Below are 23,913 nucleotides of genomic sequence, written 5' to 3'. Positions count from 1 at the left end.
CTAAGAAAAGTAATCCTGACCTTTTTCTAGAGTGGTTGGTTGCTAGTGAACTGCCTCTCCCTGCATTGGGAAAGTAGCACCAGGCTGGGGAGTAGATTTCCACCACAAAAGCAATTAAAAGAAACACTGCACTTCACCAATCCCCGATGGAGCTAGTCTGACAGTACGGGGACATGACGTGTAAGGCTGACCTCCCATTCGTGTGTAGCCCTCTCTACCCATGATGGTTTCCACAGCAGGGGGTGGTTTGGAGGAAAATGAATAATTTTGTATGTAGATGTGTTTTATCAACTGCACCATTCAAACTCCTATTGTGATGAGTAATGCCTTGCAATTTAATGAGGACATTTGGTAGAGTGTGGAACACCAATAAACCTGTCTTCAACACACCAGTCTTAATTTCCACTGTCTGAATCTTGGCCTCATGGACTTATGAGCCTATCACTTGGTCAAGGACACTATATTTGGCAGAGTACTGGCTCCCAATTACTTTGTGAAGTGCTTCCCACAAGGGATGACTTTCGACTGCTTCGTTACAGACAGTCAATGCATGACTTACACAAGTAAATTTAACATAGCCAGCAGCAGCTGCACTGAAGATTGGAAAGCTGTTTCCTATGAAAGCCTGCTCAAAATACAACATGCTCAAGTATCGTAGCATATCAGTGTCTGGTTATACAATTGGTATGAAAATAAACCTGCAGTACAGCAGTGGAGAAAGTGAACAGCACACACTCTGCGCTGAGCACTCAAAACCAATCATGGATGAAATTTAATGCCCCCGCCCTGAGGCAAGTTTGGTGTTGGTGAGGGATTTAATCCATTGGGAGGGTGGCAGCTTGAGTTCCCTCTGCCTTCCTCCCACTGCCTCATTCAATGCATGGCAAGAAGGCTTGGGGACAACTTTCCTGAACTGACACTAACTGAGGCCCCTAGGAGGGTGTTAACGCTTACTTAAGGGCATCTTCCTGTCCCTGCATGGAACCCATCATTAGGAAGCCCAAAACATGTTAGGGTACTGTTGCCTGATTGAGGGACGTGGCAATCATGTGAGGGCGCGCCCTCGCGCACCAACATTCCTCGCCATTATTCACCTCTGCCTGCATCCCTCAGTCTTGTGATGTTCAGCCTCAGATGGATGCAGTACCTATAGTAGCCATCTCCTCCCTGAGGGTGCTGCTGAGCAATGGTGAGCCACAGCCTCTGTCCCTGGTGTCCCTGGTCTTGAGGAAAACCAACATCACTCCAGTCAAGTGCCTGACTGAATATATCGGATTTCCTCTGAAACATTGTCTTTGCAGGGATACCACTGGCAGTCCATCTGGTAGGAGATCCTCTATTAAATATTGCCTGACAACTTTCTTTCCTCTCCACGCCACCATTTATCATTGTCCACAAATCAAAACATTCATAATCTTATCAAATTGTTTAAAAAAGGGCATCATTCTGGCCTAATTCAATCTCACAAGCCCAATATTGCATTTTCATCAGTCTTCCCAGTACAGGCTGCACTGGCAGACTGAGAGTGACTGGCAGAAAGGAAGCTAACAACTGGCAGACTGAGAGTGACTCTCATCTCCAGCATCTGCAGTCGTCACTTTTGCCTGATAAATACTTAGGAATTTGATGAGAAAGCAGTGCCAAGCTTGTTCCTTTAATGGACAGAGCTTCTAAACTGTAGGGCAGCGCCCCTCACTAGTCACGTCTGCACAAGTTCATAAGGGATACTTACCATCATCGCAAAAACCCTCATCCACAACCTCGATTTTCTTCTTCTGCTGGCAGGAGGCAGACTGTAGATCACACAGGTGCATGTACGTGACCCCATCACTCCCACAGACTGAGGAAACGGGTTGATTGTCACACCGAGGGCAGACGCACTGGCCACCCACGCACTTTGCTCCAAACAAACAGATAGTGGCACCACATTGCTCTGAGAAACAGAACAGTGAGAAGGTGAGCAAACAGGAATAGCAAAACATTGAGAAGCCTTTCTGCATCAGGCCCAGAGAACTTCCTCCAATGGTAACCGAATCACTTCAACTTTCAGAAGGAAAACAGGTTAGAGGTCCACACAGGACATTTTTTTCTATTGAATTCAAATTCCACCATGGTGGGATTTGAACCTGGGTCCCCAGAACGTTATCTGGGTTTCTGGGTTGACAGTCTGGTGATAATACCAAAAGGGCATCACTTGCCCTCTGCTAATGTATCTCCTTGGTCGACTTTGCTAACCGTCATTATCATCAAGAGTTTTATGACCTACACATATTTATTCAGTTGCATGACCTACGTGTGACTCCAGAGTCAAGAGTGGGATGCTGGAAAAGCACAGCAGGTCAGGCAGCATCTGAGAAGTAGGAGAATTGACGTTTTGGGCATAAGCCCTTCACCATTCCGGATGCTACCTGACCTGCTGTGCTTTTCCAGCACCCCACTCTCGACTCTGACCTCCAGCATCTGCAGTCCTCACTTTCTCCTATATGTGACTCCAGACCCACAGCAATATGATTGACTGCTTTAGAGGATGGACAATAAATGTTGAACCAGCTAAGGAATCTCTGCTACTCACCCGAACCATGTTTATGGTCAGTCACAACTGATAACAATGGAGAAATAATTAAGGGGTTAAATCAGTCTAAACACCATTTATAAAGCAGCACACAGAACTTATCTGCCTCAGCCTCTACATGGTGTTGGAATGAACACAATCTTCATCCAAAGCAGAGAGCCAAGCCATTTACATTACTGATTGGAGTGGGAGGGGAGGAAAGGATTAGAAATATGAAATCATAACCATCTGTGCCTCTCAGATTGATCAGATTTTCTCTTCACACTCTATTACTTTTTATAGGATCTCTCACCCAAAGCCTCTATGTGACTTCCCTCAATGTCAGTAGCAAAGGAGCAATAGCCTGGTCATAGATATCTCCAGATGCGATTTTCTGAAAAGTTGGCAAATGTCACTTGTACCACAGATGATGCCAGCTTCCCTCACTAGATTTAGGGGTCAATCTTATGTCAGCACAGACCTCAGGCCATAACGGACAACAGTGAACTCACGCCCACAACCATAAGAGGGTAAATGGTGTGGTTCCTGACCTCGAGTGAATGTCCTCCCAGTTTTTTTATATTTAAGAGTTATACTCCCACCTTCCTTCAGGGGGAGGTAGTGTTCATGTCACAGCAATCGGAATCCAGAACCCAAGGCTATTGTACTAAGGACATGTGTTTGTATCTCATCACAACAAATGGTAAATTATAATTATTTTAAAAAATTTGGAATTAAAAGCTAGCCTAATGGTGTAAATATTGCTACAGGTAGTTCTACTGTAACATGATGGTTACGTTCTTGTGCAACCCTTCGTTATAGAAAAATCACACATTAGAAACAGCGTTTAAAGTGTTGACGATGTAATCACTTTACAGCCAACACATGTTTTAGAAGTTCGTGGTTTAGAAATAACGTCCCCAATTTGTCAATCGCGTGACAGCGAATTTGCATTGAGGAAATGTACATTAGGACAGAACGACCAGTATTTTAAAAATCCATCTGGTTTATTAATGCCCTGTGGAGAAGGAAATCTGCCGTCCTTATCCAGTCTGACCTATACATGACTCCAGACCCACAGAAATGGGCTTGACTGTGTTAGAGGATGGACAATAAATGCTGACACAGCCAGCAATGCCCTCATCTCATGAATGGATGATACAAAAAATAACCAATCTGACTGATTACTGACAATCCTTCAGTACTGTAAACTGCAGCAACTACAATAATTGGAATAGCCAGCCTGGGGTGTGGGGGGGGTGCAAATACCCAAATAAACCACATACAATCCATGTTAAAGCAAAGTGCTTACATCTGCAGTCAGCTTATCCAATTCTTAAAGTGGGTGACAGACCATTGTACAGTGTATGTTTATTAAATAACTCAGTGGAAGAGGAACATGATCAGAAACACATACATTTCAATTCACATTTAAGTAACTGGTTTCTGATTTGGTGCTGAAATATGAAAACAGACAATAGGGTAGGACAATAGAGATTGCTGTCGTTCCCATAGAGATTCCATCAGGTTTTGAAGCATGGGTTGGAGAAGGACACCCCAACCAGAGCTCCTCTGCTCTGCCTGTTCCATTTCTTTTTTTTGCTTCTCTTTTCTGTAGTTCTTTTCCCCCAAAACTTTTAACTTCTAAAACTTACCCGAAGGGAATGGAGGAGGTGACTCTCAGACCGGAGACCATTGCTGGTGAGCCTGAGACTGAGCTGATACGGGAGGGGAGTCTCAGGAGGTGTGTCGTGGACCGGAGGCTGGCGCGATGGGTGTGGCAAGTTCCAGACCAGAAGCTGGGCGTGTTGGGTGGGGGTGGGGGGCGAATCCCGGACTGCAGGCTGGAGCGTGTGTGTGTGTGTGTGTGTTGGGCGGGGGGGGGGGGGGGGGGGGGGGGGGGGGGGGTGTGGAGAGGGGGACACTTTATTGATATTCTTTCAATTCTGTATTAATGCTTAAGTATCAGTGCCTGGGTATCCTGGACCAAAGATGTCACCATAAGCAATGACATTACAAACCTTTGACTGCACTCATTCAAGTGCACCTGACAACAAAGCTAACTTTAATTCTAATTTTAAAATGTGTTTAAAAAGGGAACTATCTTCACCTCGCAGCGCCGGAGACCCGGGTTCAATTCCCGCCTCAGGCGACTGACTGTGTGGAGTTTGCACGTTCTCCCCGTGTCTGCGTGGGTTTCCTCCGGGTGCTCCGGTTTCCTCCCACAGTCCAAAGATGTGCAGGTCAGGTGAATTGGCCATGCTAAATTGCCCGTAGTGTTAGGTAAGGGGTAAATGTAGGGGTTTGGGTGGGTTGCGCTTTGGCGGGGCGGTGTGGACTTGTTGGGCCGAAGGGCCTGTTTCCACACTGTAAGTAATCTAATCTAATCTAATCTAATCTAAAAAAAGAATTTGACAAAATTAGTTTCTTTCATCCATTTAAAAACAGACAATCTGAGGTCTCAATATTAAAATTACACATAAGTTGGGGTTGTTTTTTGACTTTGTCTATCGTTGAGGGTTTTGAATGAAACATTAAACCAAGGTTCAGTATGGTTGGCTGGGGGATATAAAAGATTCCTATGCTATTATATTGAAAAGGAGAAAGTTATTCTGCCATCCTGCTCAATATTTACCCTTGATCAATGTCACAACAAAAATCATCAGGTCATTATCACATTGCTGTTAGTGGGAATTTGCTGTGTGTAAATTGGTTGCAATGTCTCCTGCATTAGAGCAGTGACTACACTTTAAAAAGGACTTTTGCAGCTTTAAAATGCACTCTACACCCTGGGGTCATGAAAGGCACTTATACAAATGTATATTTCATGAGTTAGCCAGCATTTATGTGACAATGAGGCTCCCGGTGATTTTGGCCACTGATTTTGGCTGCTCCCAAGGCAAGTAAACCTGCAAAGCTCATGTGAGGAGATAACTAAGGGCCAAGAAACTGTGTAACTTTGCTTTGATTACTGACTATCCAATAAACTAAAAATGGGATCTTGATCAAATGGGCCAAAGGGCTGAGGAGTGGCAGACAGAGTTTAATTTAGATAAATCTGAGGTGTTGCATTTTGAGAAAACAACTAGGAGATACTATGGTGAAGAAGGCGTTTGGTATGCAATCCTTTATTGGTCAGAGTATTGAGTACAGGAGTTGGGAGGTCATGTTGTGGCTGTACAGGACATTGGTCAGGCAACTGTTGGAATATTGCGCGTAATTCTGGTCTCCTTCCTATTGGAAGGATGTTGTGAAACTTGAAATGGTTCAGAAAAGATATACAAGGATATTTCCAGGGTTGGAGGATTTGAGCTACAGGGAGAGGTTGAATAGGCTGGGGTTGTTTTCCCTGGAGTGCCAGAGGCTGAGGGGTGACCTTATAGAGGTTTATAAAATCATGGGGGGGCATGGATAGGATAAATAAACAAGATCTGTTCCCTGAAGTGGGGGGAGTCCAGAACTAGAAGGCATAGGTTTAGTGTGAGAGGGAAAAGACATAAAAGAGACCTTAGAGGCAACTTTTTCATGCAGAGGATAGTGAGTGTGTGGAATGGGCTGCCAGAGGAAGTGGTGGAGGCTAGTGCAATTACAACATTTAAAAGGCATCTGGATGGGTATATGAATAGGAAGGGTTTGGAGGGATATGGGCCGGATACTGGCAGGTGGGACTAGATTAGGTTGGGATGTCTGGTTGGCATGGACGAGTTGGACCAAAGGCTCTGTTTCTGTGCTGTACATCTCTATGACTCTAATTAATGGCACATCCAACTATTGTGGAAAATAAAAGCTCATGATATTGTGTGTAACATAAGAGCATGGATAGGACCTTTATTTCCTGGACAGTAGAATGTTGAGGGGTGACCTTATTAGATTAGATTACTTACTGTGTGGAAACAGGCCCTTTGGCCCAACAAAACCACAGTGACCCTCCAAAGAGCAACCCACCCAGACCTATTCCCCTACATTTTCCCCTTTACCTAACACTACGGACAAATTAACACTGCCAATTCACCTAACCTGCAAATTTTTGGATTGTGGGAGGAAATCAGAGCACCCGGAGGAAACCCACGCAGACACGGGGAGAATGTGCAAACTCCACACAGACAGTTGCCTGAGGCGGGAATTGAACCCGGATGTCTGGCACTGTGAGGCAGCAGTGCTAACCACTGTGCCACCGTGCCACCCATTGAAGGCTATATTGAAGGTTATAAAATCATGAGGGCGTAGATAAGTTGAACAGCAGGCACTTTTTCCCTAGGATGGGGATTTCAATGCTCGGGAGCATATTTTTAAGGTGAGGGGAAAAACATTTAGAAAAGACATGAGGGGCAACATTTTTTTACACAGAGAGTGGTTAGTGTGTGGAATGAACTTCCAGAGGAAGTGCTGGATGTGGGTATAGTTACATTATTAAAAAGATATTTGGATTAGGCAATGAATTAGAAACGTTTGGAGGGATATGGGCCAAGCTCAGGCAAGTGGGACTAGTTTAGTTTGGGATTATGGTCAGCATGGATTGGTTGGACCAAAGGGTCTGTTTCTGTGCTTTATGACTCTATGGCTATATCTACTGCACTTCAATAAATCTTTCATTCAAACTTTGATAATAACTGAATGGCATTTAACTCTCTTAAATGTTTTGTTAACTTTGCCGATGTATCAAGTACCTAGCGTGTTTTGTCAGCTATCAAACAGAAACATAGCTCAAAGCACGGTACCATCAAAATGTGAGAATCTTATGTATAAACAAAAACAAAAACAAAATCAGAATGAACCAAGGCTCTTTATTTAGACACCACTCAAAATCTCAGTCATCAATAATACAACCACTTGCAAATACATAGTGTTCTATCATATCGCAATGTCTCTAAGCACTCCATGTGGTGAATGATTTTTAGATAGTAGTGACAATTATTGGAGGTAAATGTAGCAAACTCTGAATGGGCAACTTCCCAACATTTGAAACGTGCTTTGTGGTAACTGCTGACTGAGGGAGAAATCTTGTCCACTGTCACAAAGCTAGTCTCTTTTTTCCTAAAAGCTGTTCATTAGCTCAAGGATACTCTGCCTTTGATTTTTTTTCAGACGGGCAATAAACCAAGCCGGGCTCTGATTAGTCTGATTTGGTACAGAGGTGAAAAGGATCTTGAGAGGCCTTTTGTTTCTATGTAAACAGATGAGACTTCAGGCCAAAGTGGTCATGTTTTAGAAGTGTCCTGTATGATGAAAGGGGAGTAGTCAACTCTTTAGCTGGGCTGAACAGTTTTAGTTCAGTCTTCAATAGTGAGCTGTGTGGAAACTCTCTCTCTTTTCTGCCCTTCAACTTCAACCTATAAGCATGTGTTCCATTTATACTGGGTTTTAAAGGGAGTTTGCTTATAGGGACTGTTGTGCGTATTCGGAACAGCATAATTAAATCTAATTGGATAGGTTAAGCTCTGTAGGGATTCTTTATTCTGTTCTTTGTGTTTCATTGTGTAATGTTGTGAATAAAGTTTTGTCTGTTTTAAAAATTTTGAGTCGACCTAGTTATCGTACTCAGGGTAATTTTCACTGTACAAATTGCAAAGTTACGGTCTGGGGACTGTCTGCTTAAGAATGTTTTGAGTGGTCTGGCCTAGCCCATAACACCACACACTAGGAGAAGTCATAGAATCCATTCAGTATGGAAAAAGGTCTTTTGGGCCTCCAAATCCATACTGACCCATCGAAGAGCATTCCACCCAGGCCCAACCCCATCCCTGTAACCCTGCATTTCCCATGGCTAACCCACCTAGCCCGCACATCCCTGGACACTATGTGCAATTTAACATGGCCAATCCACCTAAACTGCATATCTTTAGACTGTGGGAGGAAACTGGAGCAAACCCATCCAGATACAGGAAGAATATGCAAATCCCACACAGACAGTCACCTGAGGGTGGAATCAAATACATGTCCCTGGCGTTGTGAGACAGCAGTGCTAACCACTGAGCTGCCATGTCACCCTCAGCTTTAAATAGTATCAGGGGATCATTGTGATCCAGGTGAACTACTCCGATACCAGGCTGAACCTCAAGTTAGGCTTGCAGACATGCAACTCCCTCGGAGGGTAATGTCTATAAAAGGCAATACAAAAGTACTTACTGCACTCTCCCTGGGCTGCAACTTGTATATCCCTTTGTTTGATGCAGGACTGAACATGCAGCTCGCATTCATTATTGTACGTGTTGCCGTCTGTGCCACATACCAGCTGCTCAGAGCTGACACATTCTGTGGGGCAAAGACACTTTCCTGTTTCAGCCTCGCAAATGGCACCAAACTGGCAGTTTCCACAGCGATCTGGAATTGGGAACAGAAAGCACAGGACATCACTTAAAGTCCAAAAGTAACCATTTTATATCCCGCTACCCCCTCCCACCTCACTTCATGAAGGTTAGTGGCAAAAAGGTAAAGTATGCAAACATCCTTATTTACTCCTTGACAAATATATACTGAAACAGCATGGTATGATAGTCAACACAAGGAACATACAGATATCCATCATAGTCAGATGCCTCATGGTTCCTGCATTGCAATTCTTCAGGTTAGTCTCTTTAGCCCCTATGAGAACCTGGGAATGCAGTGTAGCTGCTGGAATCATAGAAACCATACAGTGTGGAGGCATTCGGCCCATCGAGTCCAGACTGGCCCTTGCGAAGAGCACCCCATCCAAACCCACCCCTCTACTCAATAACCCTGCATTTCCCATGGCTAATCCATCCAGCATGCACATCCCTGGACACTGTGGGCAATTTCCTATGGTCCATCCACCTAATCTGCACATCGCTGGGCTGTGGAAGGAAACCAGAGCACGCAGACACAGGGAAACCATGTAAATTCCACCCAGATAGTTGCCTCAGGCTGAAATTGAAGCCAGGTCCCTGGCACTCTGAGGCAGCAGTGTTAATCGCTGAGCCACCATGCTGCCCAAATCAGTGTTCACATTATCCAAACGCAGTAATATAGAAGCATAGAGCTCAGGAGGAATAGGCCAATTACTTTTTTGAGCTTGCTCTGCTGTACAATGCGATCATGGCTGACCATTCAACTCAGTCCTCTGTTCCCGCTTTCTCCCCATATCTTTGGTCTCTTTAGCTCTCAGAACTATATCTAACCCCTTTTAAACTGAAAACATTCAAAGTTTTGGCCTCAACCACTTCCTGTGGCAGAGAATTCACAGGGTCACCACTCCCTGGGTGAAGACATTTCTTCTCATCTCAGTCCCAAATGGCTGACCCTGTATCTGTGGCTATGGATTTGGCTTCCCCAGGTCATCGGGAACATTCTTCTTATACTTACCCTGTCTAGTCCTGTTAGAATTTTATAGGTTTCCATTAGATCCTCCCTCATTCTTCCAAACTCCAATGAATGTAGTCCTCCTAACTGATCCAGTCTCTCTCTAAACGTCAGTCCTGTCATCCCAGGTCACATTTCACAGAGAAAGTTTGCTTTTACAAGTTGAGAATGATATACTAGGATTCCATACATTGTACAGCACAGAAATAGGCCATTCAGCCCAACTTTCCACGCTGGGTGTTCAGGGACCAAACAAGTCTCCCCTCAATTTACTCCATCAGCATTCCCTTCAATTCTTTTCTCTCTTGTGTGTATGTCTAGTTTCCTGTTCAATGCGTCTCTACTGTTCATCTCAACCATTGCTTGTGTTAATGATAAACAGCAAGTAATTTGAACGATTGCTCCTATTGCAGGTTGCCGATTGCGGTTATGTAAGATTTATAGGTTGGCTGTCAGCGATGTCTTAATGTTTTTAAGAACAAGTACAATGACAAGAAAGAGATGATTGAGGGAGACAATTTAATCAATCCAATCAGGATGAAAACTGATAATTCGCCCATTACAGCAGCCAACTAGCTTCTGAGTAATCTAACAATTTTCAACACTTCTACTGTTACGTACAGAGACTCCACTGAATAAGAAAACTATAGAATCGGCTGAAAATCAGGTAGAAATTTATTGTTATGCATATCACTCTATTTACCTCAGTCAGTCCCTTGCTGGTCTTGATCTTTATATGAATGCAGTTAAAAGCTATCTAAACAAAATCAATTCACATCCCCAACTGGAAACAGATAGAAATTGCATTTACATAGCGTCTTACAAAACCTAACGATGCCTCAAAACACTTTTCAACCAATGAAGTCCTTTTTGAAGTCCAGTCGTTGTTGTGTAATGACACACTTGGCTATAAAGTACAGACTACAAAATACAGGAGCTGATGTTGCTTTACCAAACATCAGGAAAGCACAAAGGGGAGATTTTAATGATAGCTTCCACAAAGCTTGAATGTCTTTCCTGTGAGGGAACTGCTGCATTGGGCAGTTATTCAGATTGGTCTATTATAACAAAGTTTTCTTTTTCGATTATAGTTTGTGTGTCTCTCACCACAATACACAGTCCTTGAAGAAGGAGGTCAATGGATTTCCTCCCCTGAGGCACATCATTCATTCACAAATTAATCCGGTCATATTCATAACGAGTTGGAAATATCAATTGACAAAGGCAAGTCCTACTGCGTTTCAAAACCTTGTAAAACTCATATATCCATGATTTACATGCGTTATGCAAAAAGAATGGACTGACAAATGCAATAATGTAGTGTGTGAATCTATTATTTTATTTGATTCAATCTGAAACCCACATCACTCACCATACTACAAACAAATTCCATTGTATTTATGGAGACATTAGATCATATAAGAGATAACCACCGTAGATCTCTTATTGCCCTATGCACAGCAGAAAGATTACTGAGAGCAATTTCCTTGGTAAAGTTATATATAGAAGGGTACAATCTATCAGGTCATTGATGTAGCCAAACTCTCAAACTATATTATTGCCCATGAGAGCTAATGTTTCTTTTCATTCTGCTTGTAAATCATGGTTGCATGGATGTTATAAGGGTTTGAAACACAGTATGACCTGCCTTTAACAATTAATATTTCCAGCTAATTATGAATATCTTGGAAACCTGCCCAAGATCTTTTAATTATGCAGGACCGCAATAATAATACGGCAATAAAAGATTGCTTTTGTGCCCCAAAACCTGCCATCCTATGAATAAAGGATGCCAATGTGTGCCAGATCTCGTGGCAGTTTTACATACGAGCAGATGCCCATAGATTGACACTGCACTTACTCGTGTTACATTAGCTTCTCAAGGCCAGCTGCCAGAAAGAGTGTCATTCATTCCATCTGCCTGGCCGGTGTTTGGACCCAGGTCTCAGAGGTGAGAGGCCAGTTCCGAAATCACTTTGTCAACCAGTCCTGTCCCCATCTGATAGTGTCTAATAAAATGTCTCCCTTCAGATCAGCAGATACCCTATATAGGTGCGATCCAATTCAAGGTTATGGTTGCTGAATTACAATATCCATTTGTACATTTAAATTAAGGTCATCTCATGTTCAAATATAATGGTTCTATATCAGCATCACCTGTCTCCTGAATTATAGAGATAGCGGTTTCAATAGCATCTCAGACTCTTTATTAAGGAGTGTTATTGATAACACACTCAGCCCCGCACTAAAATTGCACAGAGATTAATACTAGTACGTGACAATGAGCAGAAATTGGATTCAATAGAAAACCTTAATGGAATGTCATTCTGCTTGCTACACACAATAAGCTGTGAAGAACCCAAAAGCTCAGTCTGGCACAGGTTCTACACATCTGCCATAATTCACATTAACAGAATATTATACATCAAATGGAAAGATTAAACAGTTTCACAGTGAAAATGGAAAAGCAGCAAATTGAAAAAGGACACATTTTGGTGGAAGCAATTCAGCTGATAAAATGAGCAATGGCCACAAGATATTTCCCCCGACCTTCCGAGAAACAGTGGTCTGTCGTAAAACTTCTTGAAATGATTCAAAATCAATTGAATTGTGAAAAGAAGGAAAAGGGTACACTCACTGTTCAAAGAAAATGGTGGGAACAGAAATGACTTCCCATGATACATTTACTAGAAGATCAAATTGTGAAAATGATGATTAAAACATAAAAATGTAATATTATTGTGATAACCCCTTTAAGGCCCCTGGGAAATTACTATCCCTGTGGAGCTTTTAGGAGTATGAATTTCCTTGGTAACCGACAATGGCCTATCCAGCTGGAACTCATCACCTGAGCCCTTTATAAAGCAGGCCCAGGGATGGGTTTTGCAGAACTGTCTGTCCTGGGCTGGTACTTGCCTGTGTATGCCACGATTAGTGGCTCTATTTTGATGTTCAACAACAAACAAGGTCTGTTTCCAATTGGGATTCCTGAGTTATTACAATTAAAACACAAACCAGCAGATGATACTTGGTAAATAAACGAATCGTGAAATTGGAAAGAAACTTTGGTCGATCCCTGAACTGATTCACTTGTTTGCAGTCAGACAGCGGATCTCAGCCAAAACATCAATTGGCACTTAGCTTCATGATCTACACATGGACCAGTTCTTTATGCATAAAAGCAAAAGAAAAAAGTTGGCAACTACATACATTGTTATAAAGAGAGCAATTTTAACCTATTCTGTCCGTCAGGAAACTTTGAAATTCAGTGCAATGCTGGTTTTACACCCAACCCAATTTTAACTCATTCCACCACTTGGCAAACTGACAACCACGTCTGTCTTTACACCTGCCCATTTTAACGATGCTGAACAAAAATATTGACAGGGTTAAAGTCAGAATTCTGCACACTCTTGTGGGCTTGCCCATCCCAAGTTATGATAAAACCCACCCCCATGTCTCAGGACCAATAGTACTCCCACGCATCTGGTTGCAGGGTTTGTGGATTACAAAGTGAAGGGTAGGTAGGTGGATAAATGGGACAAATGGGGGTAAATGAGAATCACTTTGCTTAAATAGTGATGGTGCATTGTCAAGTCAGGGGAAGTTTTCTTGTAGCTGCAAGCAAAGAAAAGCAGAACCAGATTCCTCATTTGCAATTCTATTATCGCAATTCTGAAAATAAATTTTCTCCTTATTCCTGGGGCATGGTTAAGGGCATTTTATTCAACATCAGATTGTATTTCATCTAATTGTAAATTGCTACTGGTTTACATTGATTCCACTCTCACATGTATTATCTTGAGGATCACAAAAGTTCACCAAATTAAGAAAAATAAACGTTGTAATCATCTCCTCATTTACCTCATCATTTAAATATTTCACATCTTCACTAATCCTTGCATTGTTTCTCAAATTGGGGAACTAAATTTGGAGTACATATCCAATTTTGTTTCTTTTCAATTAATTTAATGAGATCCAAACTATTAATTAAGTTTAATTACAACACATTTGTTACCTCATCGTATTTTACCGTTGCTTTTAGTTCTACTATGCTTCCCTATTTAGTCTAATATCATGTCAGTTTTGATTGTTCATGACCATTGTCTACTTTAGATAAAGGGTTTCCATTCTATTATACACCGTATTATCACAGTTTTTGTACATCAATCTGATGCATGCACTTGCAGTTCTTTTCAATAGAAAGCACAGTAGAATCAAAGCTTTTGGAAACTAAATCACAGCAGTAGGTGCCAGAAATGACTTAATTTATAGTCGTTGTACAGTGGTAATGTTTGTCCTTGAATATTTCTTTGCACCATAGGAAGTGACAGTATGTGAGCATTGTCACTCCTCCTATTAAAGTAATAGTGAAAGCAGAGCCTGTTTGATGTTAAAATCTGGTAAATGCAGTCTTCCTGAGCCAATTCCTGTCAAATGTAGCAACTTGTTGTTGGTGTTTCTTCTTCTCAACTCATCCTTAAAGAATGCACAACTGATGCTGGTCAAACTGAGGTCTCTAAACAAAGCTGCACATCACCTCTCTTTGCAGCGCATCCACGCTGCTAACCAAGGGTTGCTAACCATGGTTCACATCATATTTCCAAAGAGCAGGGCAAGTAAGCAACCAGCTCAGTTGGTACGGGAATTAAACCCACACTTTTGTGTGGTCATGCACTACATTCTAGGTACCAAGCTTGACAAGCCAAGCATAAAGATTCTGATGTTTTCAACTATGAGGATGAGGGTTTCAAACACTAATTATCCAAAGAAAATGAACATCAACGCTATCATCAGCCAATTAATTAGAGGGAAATACTGAGCAGGGCAATTTAACCATTTATCTCCTGCCTGGTCAGCACTTGTTGCAGCCACATTAAAATGCACTGAAGTTTTAAGACCGTGGCCAAAGTTAAGGTCAAGTAGGGATCACGACCATGATATTTCCCCATTCCGGGTACCTCACGGCATTTGCTACCTCTACTGGCAAGTGGTTCTAGGTCAAACCAGCTGCCAACAATCCTCCTTTACCTTTGCTTTGTACAGTCAGTTCTTCTATAATGCGATGGTTGTGTTCTTGTGTGACCCCGCATTATAGAAAAATCAAGCTTTAGAAACAGCGATTAAAGATTTGGTGCTGTAATCATGTTACAACCAGCACATCTTTGAAACGTTTGCGCTTTAGAAACAGTGTCCCCAGTTCATCAATCGGTTGACGAAGCACACTTTATAACAGAATGACCTGCACAGCCTCTACTGAAGAAGCAATATTCTTAGATAACAATACCACATTATCCACAACCGGTTTCTTAATTTGTAAAGTTAATGTACGCACCAGGCAAAATAGCTTACTGGAGGTAAACCCACAGCACCCTTTGAGCCTGATTTGTCATTTATTAACATCTTAGTCAATCTCCTTTTCCCCAATCCCACAAAACCCTTGGTAAATCAGCATCACATTGAAAATCAATTGCCATTTGTGGCAGAGAGCTCCAAACTTCTACCACCTTTTGTGTGTAAAATGTTTCCCCAATTTCAATCAGAAAGTAGGAACAAATTGCTGCAGGTGCTGGAATCTGTAAGGAAAACAACAAATGCTGGACAGTGGGTCAGGCAGCATCCATGGAGAGAGAGAGCATGCTAACATAAAAAGCCTAGATGACTCTTAATCAGAACTGAAGTGAAGTGTGGAGGGGCTAGTATTTATACGATAGTTTGAGGGAGGGGGTGCTGGTGGGGTGTAGAGTGCTTCTCCAGCATTTGTTGTTTTCACTCTGAAGAGCTTGGCTCTAATTCTTCACCAAGCACTCTGATTCTAGTTTCCCCGACCAACAGAATATATGTTCACAGTCTTGTCACATCACACCTCCTGCACTCAGACCTCAGACTCAAAGCTAATGGTTGCCAATGTTTCCTACAGGCAGTTCCCATCAGATCATCTCCCATTGCCAGTCACCCATTTCTCCATGCCTCCAGCATTTATTTTACAATAAAGGAATGGAAAGGTGTTTAATTAAAGGTAGTTTTAGGAAGTGCAATTTTGTTTAACGTCTGGATGTGTTAGCCCTTGGATTGGAGCTGGAGGTGAGCTCAGTTGACTAATCATCATGGTGGGCAGAGAAAGAGTTGGTGATTCCTGCCCCAGCCCATCTCCCTCTCCTCTCAATACATCTGCTTCGCTTCCTATTCCATGTCTGCCTCTAACCACTGATTATATTTTTGTCATATGGACATGTACTTCAGTCTGAAGAAGGGTGTCTGGACCCAAAACGTTAAGTCTGAATTCTTTTCACAGATGCTGGACCTGTTGAGATTTTCCAGCAATTTTTGTTTTTGTTTCAGATTTCCAGCATCCGCAGTTCTTTCGGTTTCTGTAAAACTCAAACATGGATTTGTCTTTTGTTATTAACAGAGGTGGCCCTAACTTTAATATTTCAATGCGCCTCCATTTCTCAGATTTTAGCTGCAGTTTAACAATGGATTCAAGAAACCCTAAGTGGAAGGAGGTGAGGAGATATAGGATCCAATTGGCTTTGCCTGCTGGATTGCTCTCTGATCCCACAAACCTCCCCCCACTCACCCTGTTGTTGGGCCACCCAAACAAAAACACTGGCCCCCTCCCCATGAACGATCCGACATGCAACCCTATGACAAGACGCTCGCAATGAATCCCAATGGACTGTCTGTAATCTCAGAGAGGTATCTAGTTAGTCCCACCTCCCTTGTTCTCTAAAATGTTTCTCCTTTAAGCTTACAGCCACAGTTCCTTTTCAGATGTCAGCATTGCACTCAACTTACTGGAGTGAAAATTCACATCGATGAGGGCAAGATTGCTAAAACAGCTGTCCCTAAATCTATCACACTGAACTGGCCTCAAGTGACAAGTGAGCACTAAAACTGTCTGGAATTGTAATGAATGTCCATTTGCTGAGATTCGAGGTCTTGACCGTCCCATGTTTCCAGGTTTAGGAGAAATCACATTGATTGAAAGTGTTTCCATTCAATGAAGGTTTCCCATTGACCCCTGATGGTCAAACATAGATCAAAATCTAATGAGTTCCAATCCCTCCCAAACCGAATGTCCCTGCAACGTTCCAGACTGAAAGGAAAGCTAAAACCTTTCTTTATTCTTTCACAGGCTGTCGCCATTGCTGGCAAGATCAGCATTTTTTGGCTATCCTTAAACACCCTTAAATTGAACAGCTTGCTCAAACATTTCAGGGGGTGGTTCAAAGTCAAACACATCGCTGTGGCCCTGGAGGGAAGGGAATTGCCAATGGGAATTAACGATCCAGGGATTTTACGATAATCAACAAAGTTTCAAGGACATCAGTAGACTTTTAATTTCAGTCTCTTCCCTCTTCAAATTTGCATCCATCATCTGTTGTGGTCAGATTTGAACCCAGCTCCACAGACCAGTTCTGAGTAAGGGTCACTGGACTCAAAATGTTAACCCTGTTTTTCCTATCTGCAGACGCAGCCAGACCTGCTGAACTTCCCTAGCATTTTCTGTTTTTATTTCACAGGACATTATCCAGATTATTAATCCAGCAACAATATCACCAAGCCATTGCCTCCTCCAATTTTAACATAGGTTTTTAAAAAATTCTTTAAAACTTGGAGCTCTTTTTCAAAGTGGACTGGTGGTGCTCATTTCAAATAGGGTACAAACTCGGTTCAGGGCTCAGGATACAAAGACACTTATTGACACCCGGGATTAGTTATGGAGTTTTGAGTCATATATTTGTAATGTTCCACCTTGTGAGTCAATCTCAAACTAAGTAAAGATTGACTTCTCATCCCTTCATTCACCAGTTGGCTGTAAAAAGTTAAACACTGAGATTTGGAAAGAGTAGCATGTAGCTCTGATGGGTCATATGTGGGTAATATCTGAATCTTGAACTGAACCTGAAATATACATTAAGGCAATGACATGAGGGTCACATGTCCTGCTCCATTCAATGTAAATTAACCAGAGCATTCATTTAATATTTATACATGGATTGTATGCATATGGGCAGGTACTGAAGACAGAAATTTGGACCCCTGACAAAATATATAACTTTCCAAGGACAATTCATAAAACTTTCTTGTGCATTGATATCCCAGGTGAAAAAATGTTTTTTTTAATTTTAAGTTTCTTGTTGTGAGCTAATTAGTTAGCTAATAATTAATTGATCCTTTGTCGTATAGCCTCAGATGAATAATGCCACATGGAATAACAATCCTTTACCAAATGACAATAGAAGCATAATTAATACCTTAACTAAATAAAATAATCTAAAAAACCAGATGCTCAGATGTTATGAAGAAGGGTCACAGAACTTGAAATATTAACTTGGTTTTCTCTCCACAGATACCAGTAGACCTGCTGAGTTTCACCAGCAATTTCTGTCTTTGTTTCCTTTTGAATAGCTAACAGCCTCTCAGCCAGACACCCACTCCCATCTCGTTTAATTTATTCCCTGACCTCTTGTCAGTCAGACACAGTCTGGCAGCTTCAGGAAATAAAATCCATCTGCCCATCTATCTAGAGGCTTGCAACAAATCTTGGCAGCAGGTAGCCAAGGGACCAGAGAGTGGGCATGTGAATAATCATGACAACAGCATACATGAATGACCCAACACAACTCCTCCTTTCCTCTGCTGTCTTTCAGCTTACTGCTTTTAGTGTGTCTGGTTCCAGTCCAGCCAGAGACCATTGCATGAGAAAAACTCTCTCTTCCCTTAAGATCGTCCACCTGAAAGGTGAGCCACACCAGCCACAATTCATCACAAACAATATTTGGTGACCTTGAGTACTAGTCAGGAGCAAAACATTTCATTCGTTTAGTTAGTAGAATCTATTGGAATGTCATAAAATAATTGGTGCAGAATGTTAGGATGCAGAATGGACAGGATGTTCAAAGTGGGACCAGACCAGAAGGTCAACAGTTCATGATTATCTTGGAATTTTCCAACAGCAAAAGCAACAACAACTTGCATTTATATACTACCTTAAATATAGTAAAATGTCCTGAGGTAGAAAACATAGAAAATAGGAGCAGGAGCAGGCCATTCAGCACTTCAAGCCTGCTCCACCATTAAATATGTTCATGGCTGATCATCCAACTTGATCCCCTGTTCCTGCTTTTGACACATAGCTTGTTTGACCCTAAAGTTTCCCTTTAGCTCTCAAAATTTCTCCTGATCTCAGCCCTAAATGGCCTGTCCCATAATTCTTAGTTTGTTACCTCTGGTTCTTAAACATCATTCCTTGTCATTGTAAACATTGTTCCTGGGGATGTAGGTTTGCTCGCTGAGTTGGAAGGTTAATTTCCAGACGATTCGTCACCCAACTAGGTAACATCTTCAGTGGGCCTCTGGGTGAAGCACTGTTGATAATCCCTGCTTTCTATTTATATGTTTGTGTTTCTTTGGGTTGGTGATGTCATTTCCTGTGGTCATGTTATTTCATGTTCTTTTATTCAGGAGGTGGTCGATGGGATCAATGTGTTTGTTGAAAGAGTTCTGGTTGGAATGCCATGCTTCTAGGAATTCTCATGCATATCTCTGTTTGGCTTGTCCTAGGATGGATGCGTTGTCCCAGTCGAAGTGGTGTCCTTCCTTATCTGTATGTAAGGATACTAGTCAGAGTGGGTCATGATGTTCATGTATCCTGGTGGCCAGTTTTCTGCCTGTTTGTCCAATGTAGTGTTTGTTACAGTTCTTGCACGATATTTTGTAAATGACATCAGTTTTGCTTGTTGTCTGTTTGGGTCTTTCAAGTTCATCAGCTGCTGTTTTAGTGTGTTGGTGGGTTTGTGGGCTACCATGATGCCAAGGGGTCCGAGTAGTCTGGCAGTCATTTCTGAGATGTCTTTGATGTAGGGGAGAGTGGCTCGGTTTCTGGAAACATAACCCTCTCTCACTAGTATCCTTACATACAGATAAGGAAGGACACCACTTCAACTGGGACAACACATCCATCCTCGGACAAGAGAAACAGAGACATGCACGAGAATTCCTAGAAGCATGGCATTCCAACCGGAACTCTTTCAACAAACACATCAAACACATCTACCATTCCCTGAAAAAACGAACAGGAAATGACATCACCAACCCAAAGAAACCCAAATATATAAATAGAAAGCAGGTATTATCAGCAGTGCTTCACCCGGAGGCCCACTGAAGATGTTACCTAGTTGGGTGATGAAACGTCTCGAAATGAATCTTCCAGCTCAGCGAGCAAACCTACATTCAGAACCTCAACCTGAGCTACAAATCTTCTCAAAACTCGTTAACATTGTTCTTATGTTTGACCTGTCTAGTCTGCTAGAATTTTATAGGTTTCTACAAGAACCCTCCTCTACGGCACCAGCACGGTGGCTCAGTGGTTAGCACTGCTGCCTCACAGCACTAGGGACTTGGGTTCAATTCCTGCCTCGGGCAACTGTCTGTGTAGAGTTTGCACGTTCTCACCGTGTCTGTGTGGGTTTCTTCTGGGTGCTCCAGGTTTCTCCCACAGTCCAAAGGTGTGCAGGTTAGGTGAATTGGCCATGCTAAATTGCCCATAGTGTTAGGTGGATTAGTCAGGGGTAAATGTAGGGGTTGGGTCTGCGTAGGTTGCTCTTCGGAAAGTCAGTGTGGGCTTGTTGGGTCGAAGGGCCTGTTTCCACACTGTAGGGAATCTAATCTAATCATTCCTCCAAACCCCAGTGAACAGAACCCTAACTGGTTCAATCTCTCCTCTTACACCAGCCTTGGCATTCAGGAATCAGTCAGGTCAAGCTTTATTTCACTCCCTGCATGGTCAGAACATTCTTTCTCAGAAAAGGCGACCAAAACTGCGCTCAATGATCCAGGTATGGTCTCACCAAGGCCCTGTACAATCACAGCAACACATTTTTCTCCTGTACTCAAATCCTCTCACGATGAAGACTAACACACCATTTGCCTTCTTCACCACTTCCTGCACCTGTCTGCTTACTATCAACGCCTGGTGTACAAGGAGACCCAGGCCTCATTGCTACACAAGTCACATAAATCAATATTAGGACAGGTGGCCAAAAACTTGGTCAAAGAGATCTGAGCAGAAGCGCATCTTCAAGAAAGAGAGGGAGCTAGGGAGTTAATGAGGTTTACAGAGGCTCTGGCAGTGAAAGGAATGGCCATCAATGGTAACACGATTCAAATCAGGAACGGCAAAAGGCCTACATGGGAGGACTATAGCAATCTCAAGAGAGTTTTTGGGCTGGAGAGGATTAAGGGGAAAGTGAAGGTGAAATCATTGCAAACTATATGCAGGAGAATTTTACAATGGAGGCGTTCTTTAGCTGGGAATTAATGTAGGTCAGTGGGCACAGCGAGGAGCAGAACTTGGTGCAAATTAATTTAAAATTAATTTCCAGCACAATGCATTGAGCAACCCAAAGATCAAAGGGCAATAAAAATCCTTTTTCTCCCCCATTACCTTTAAATTTGTTTTATTTATTTACTATAAAGATATTGGAGGTAGTTTTAAGAAAAGTCTGTTTGACTCAAAGGTTAGAATCATACAGTTGAGCTGTGGAGTGTGTTCACCTTCCCATTGGTGCAACACTACGGTGGCCTGCAGGGAGAGGTACTCAGGGCTGGCCAATGGCAGGAAAGCTGGGGCTGGATAATTTGAGGCAGGAGGTTATGTGACAGAACCTCCAGGAATCTGTCCAATCAGAGTTGGCAAGCCCAGTCCAAACAGTTTGACATCTGAAGAGGCAGCATTGTCTCCTTGAGAGGCTTGCCAACAAACCCTTCAAAGGTTAGTCTTATGTGTCATCAATGTTTTCAGTGCTTAGTTCCATCAGGGTACATGTGCAGTCAGATGGCCATAAAGCACAGTCTGTGTGGTATTTTCCTGGCTGCTGCATTCTCATGCACCGTAGCAGGGGGTATTGACAATGACAGGGCAGGAACATCAAGACTTGGCTGTGTAAGAGATGCCTTTGGATTAGAGTGGTGCTGGAAAAGCACAGCAGTTCAGGCAGCATCCGAGGAGCAGGAAAATCAGCTGTATTCCTGATGAAGGGCTTTTGCCCGAAACGTCGATTTTCCTGCTCCTCGGATGCTGCCTGAACTGCTGTGCTTTTCCAGCACCACTCTAGACAAGAATCTGGTTTCCAGCATCTGCAGTCATTGTTTTTACCACCTAAGAGGTGCCTTTGGTTTGTTCAGATAGAATCAGATTCAAAGGTTTGTTTGTTTCCTTGATATGCTACTGTACAGAACCAAACTGCATTTGTGATTATGTACATACAAATAGATTTTTTATGAATAAAGTATATTTTTGAAATAATTAAAAAAGCACCATCAAGACCAACACCACACCAATGTGGTCCTATTTTCTTGTTCATTCAAAGGAAGTGGGCATCACTGGCCAGGCCATCATTTATTACAATTCAGAGTCATTGTTCTGGGCCAGGGTTCATATATGGACCAGAATTGGAAAGGTCAGTGGTTTCCTTCCCTAAAGGACATTAGTTGAACCTTTTCCTGACAATCAGCAACAATTTCATAGTCATCATTGGGCTCTTTAATCCAGATTTTACTATCTGTCTTGGTAAGATTCAAACCAGATCCCCTGAACATGTCTCTGGATTAATAAGCCAGTGATAATACCACTAGGCCAGCGCCTTCCCCCAACGCTCAGTCTCTTCACTTCACCCACTTTCTAAAGTATGACCTCAGAAAGACAAAGGGGAATCTGAACCCAGCCTCTTGTGCTGTAGATGGCCATGCAATCTCACCCTTAGGGCAGCATGGTGGCCCAGTGGTTAGTGCTGCTACCTCAGAGTGCCAAGGACGCCAGGTTCAATTCTGGCCTCGGTCAACTGTCTGCCTGTAGTTTGCACATTCTCCCAGTGTCTGCGTGGGTTTCCTCCCACAGTCCAAAGATGTGCAGGTTAGGTGGATTGGCCATGTTAAATGTCCCTGTAGTCTAGGGATATGCAGGTTAGGTGGATTAACTATGGTAATTACAGGGATAGGTTGGAGGGCTGGGTGTGGGTGGGATGCTTTTTGGAGAGTCAGTGCAGACTCAATGAGCCCAATATGTCTTTCTACACTGTATGATTGTAAGAACCACTGGGGAATGGAACCATTTTGTAAGAGCTATCTGAGCCAAGAGAAGTTTGCATTTGTGAAAATCTGACAGAAAGGTGAAAATAACAACACTCATGATTAATGCTGCAAAACTGGCAATATCCAATTTCCAATTCATACTTTCAACCCGTACACAAAATATAGAATTAGAAAGAAGGAAACACAATTAACAGCAGTTAGCACTTTTATTTTAATAAAATCTTCGGAAACTGATTGGAATAACTTTGTTTTGCACTTACCACAGGGACCCTTGTGTTTGACGGTGATGTGCTTTTTCAGAATACAAGCCATGGCCTCCAACTCACATTGACTGCCGTAGATATGTTCATCACTCCCGCAAACTGGTGCGTACACGTTCTGGCAGCTCTGCTGACACTCACACACAGCTTTGTTATTCTTCACAATGCACTTGGCCCCAAAATCACATTCAACACTCAGGCAGGGGCTTTGAGTGTTAAGGTCTGTTTGAAGAAATCAAGCACAAGGTTATTTTAAAACACACCGCGTTATCTCTGCATTGCCGTTTGAAATGGTCTGGTTTATAAGTCACCAGAATCAAGTCAGTCCAACATGTTCATCTGTCCCTGCTGACTACTTAGATCACACCTCTTCTGCTCCAGATTCAGAGGATATCCGTTCACACTCTTTAGACCGTGGGGTGTCTAAATCTCTGGCCCCAAGCCTTGACAAGCTGGCCCGTGAACCTTCAATGGCACTGTTTCTTGGAATTAAATGAAAATATCTACAGAAAGTGCTGAAACACTCAGCAGATCTTTCTGCCTGGCCTGCTGAGCATCTCCAACATGTTTATGTTTCAGTCTTCCAGCATCTTGCCTTTGATTTAAACTTCACTTGGCTCCCTCAGCTTTCCACGAACGGTAGTCAACAAATGTTGAAACTCTTGCTCTGACATCCCTGATGGAAAG

At 42.6% G+C, this 23,913-nt stretch overlaps 1 protein-coding gene across 6 annotated transcripts in view; it reads right to left on the bottom strand.

The window, feature by feature from the left end:
• Positions 1-23,913, bottom strand: part of agrn (agrin) — a 531,414-nt gene that overhangs the window by 112,549 nt on the left and 394,952 nt on the right. For all 6 annotated transcript variants that reach the window (XM_087980308.1, XM_087980309.1, XM_087980310.1 and 3 more), the window contains 3 exons: positions 23,227-23,448; positions 8,678-8,872; positions 1,733-1,933 (listed from right to left, as the gene is read on the bottom strand). In XM_087980308.1, coding sequence (XP_087836434.1) covers positions 1,733-1,933; positions 8,678-8,872; positions 23,227-23,448 — 618 coding nt within the window. The remainder of the gene's footprint in view (positions 1-1,732; positions 1,934-8,677; positions 8,873-23,226; positions 23,449-23,913) is intronic.

Source organism: Chiloscyllium plagiosum, unplaced genomic scaffold (genome assembly GCF_037043375.1).
Source record: "Chiloscyllium plagiosum isolate Xiang-an unplaced genomic scaffold, Cpla_swu_hap1 HiC_scaffold_37, whole genome shotgun sequence".
Classification (NCBI taxonomy): Eukaryota; Metazoa; Chordata; class Chondrichthyes; order Orectolobiformes; family Hemiscylliidae; genus Chiloscyllium; species Chiloscyllium plagiosum.
Note: the sequence above shows the minus strand (reverse complement) of the source record. Positions and strands in the feature narration are given on the sequence as shown.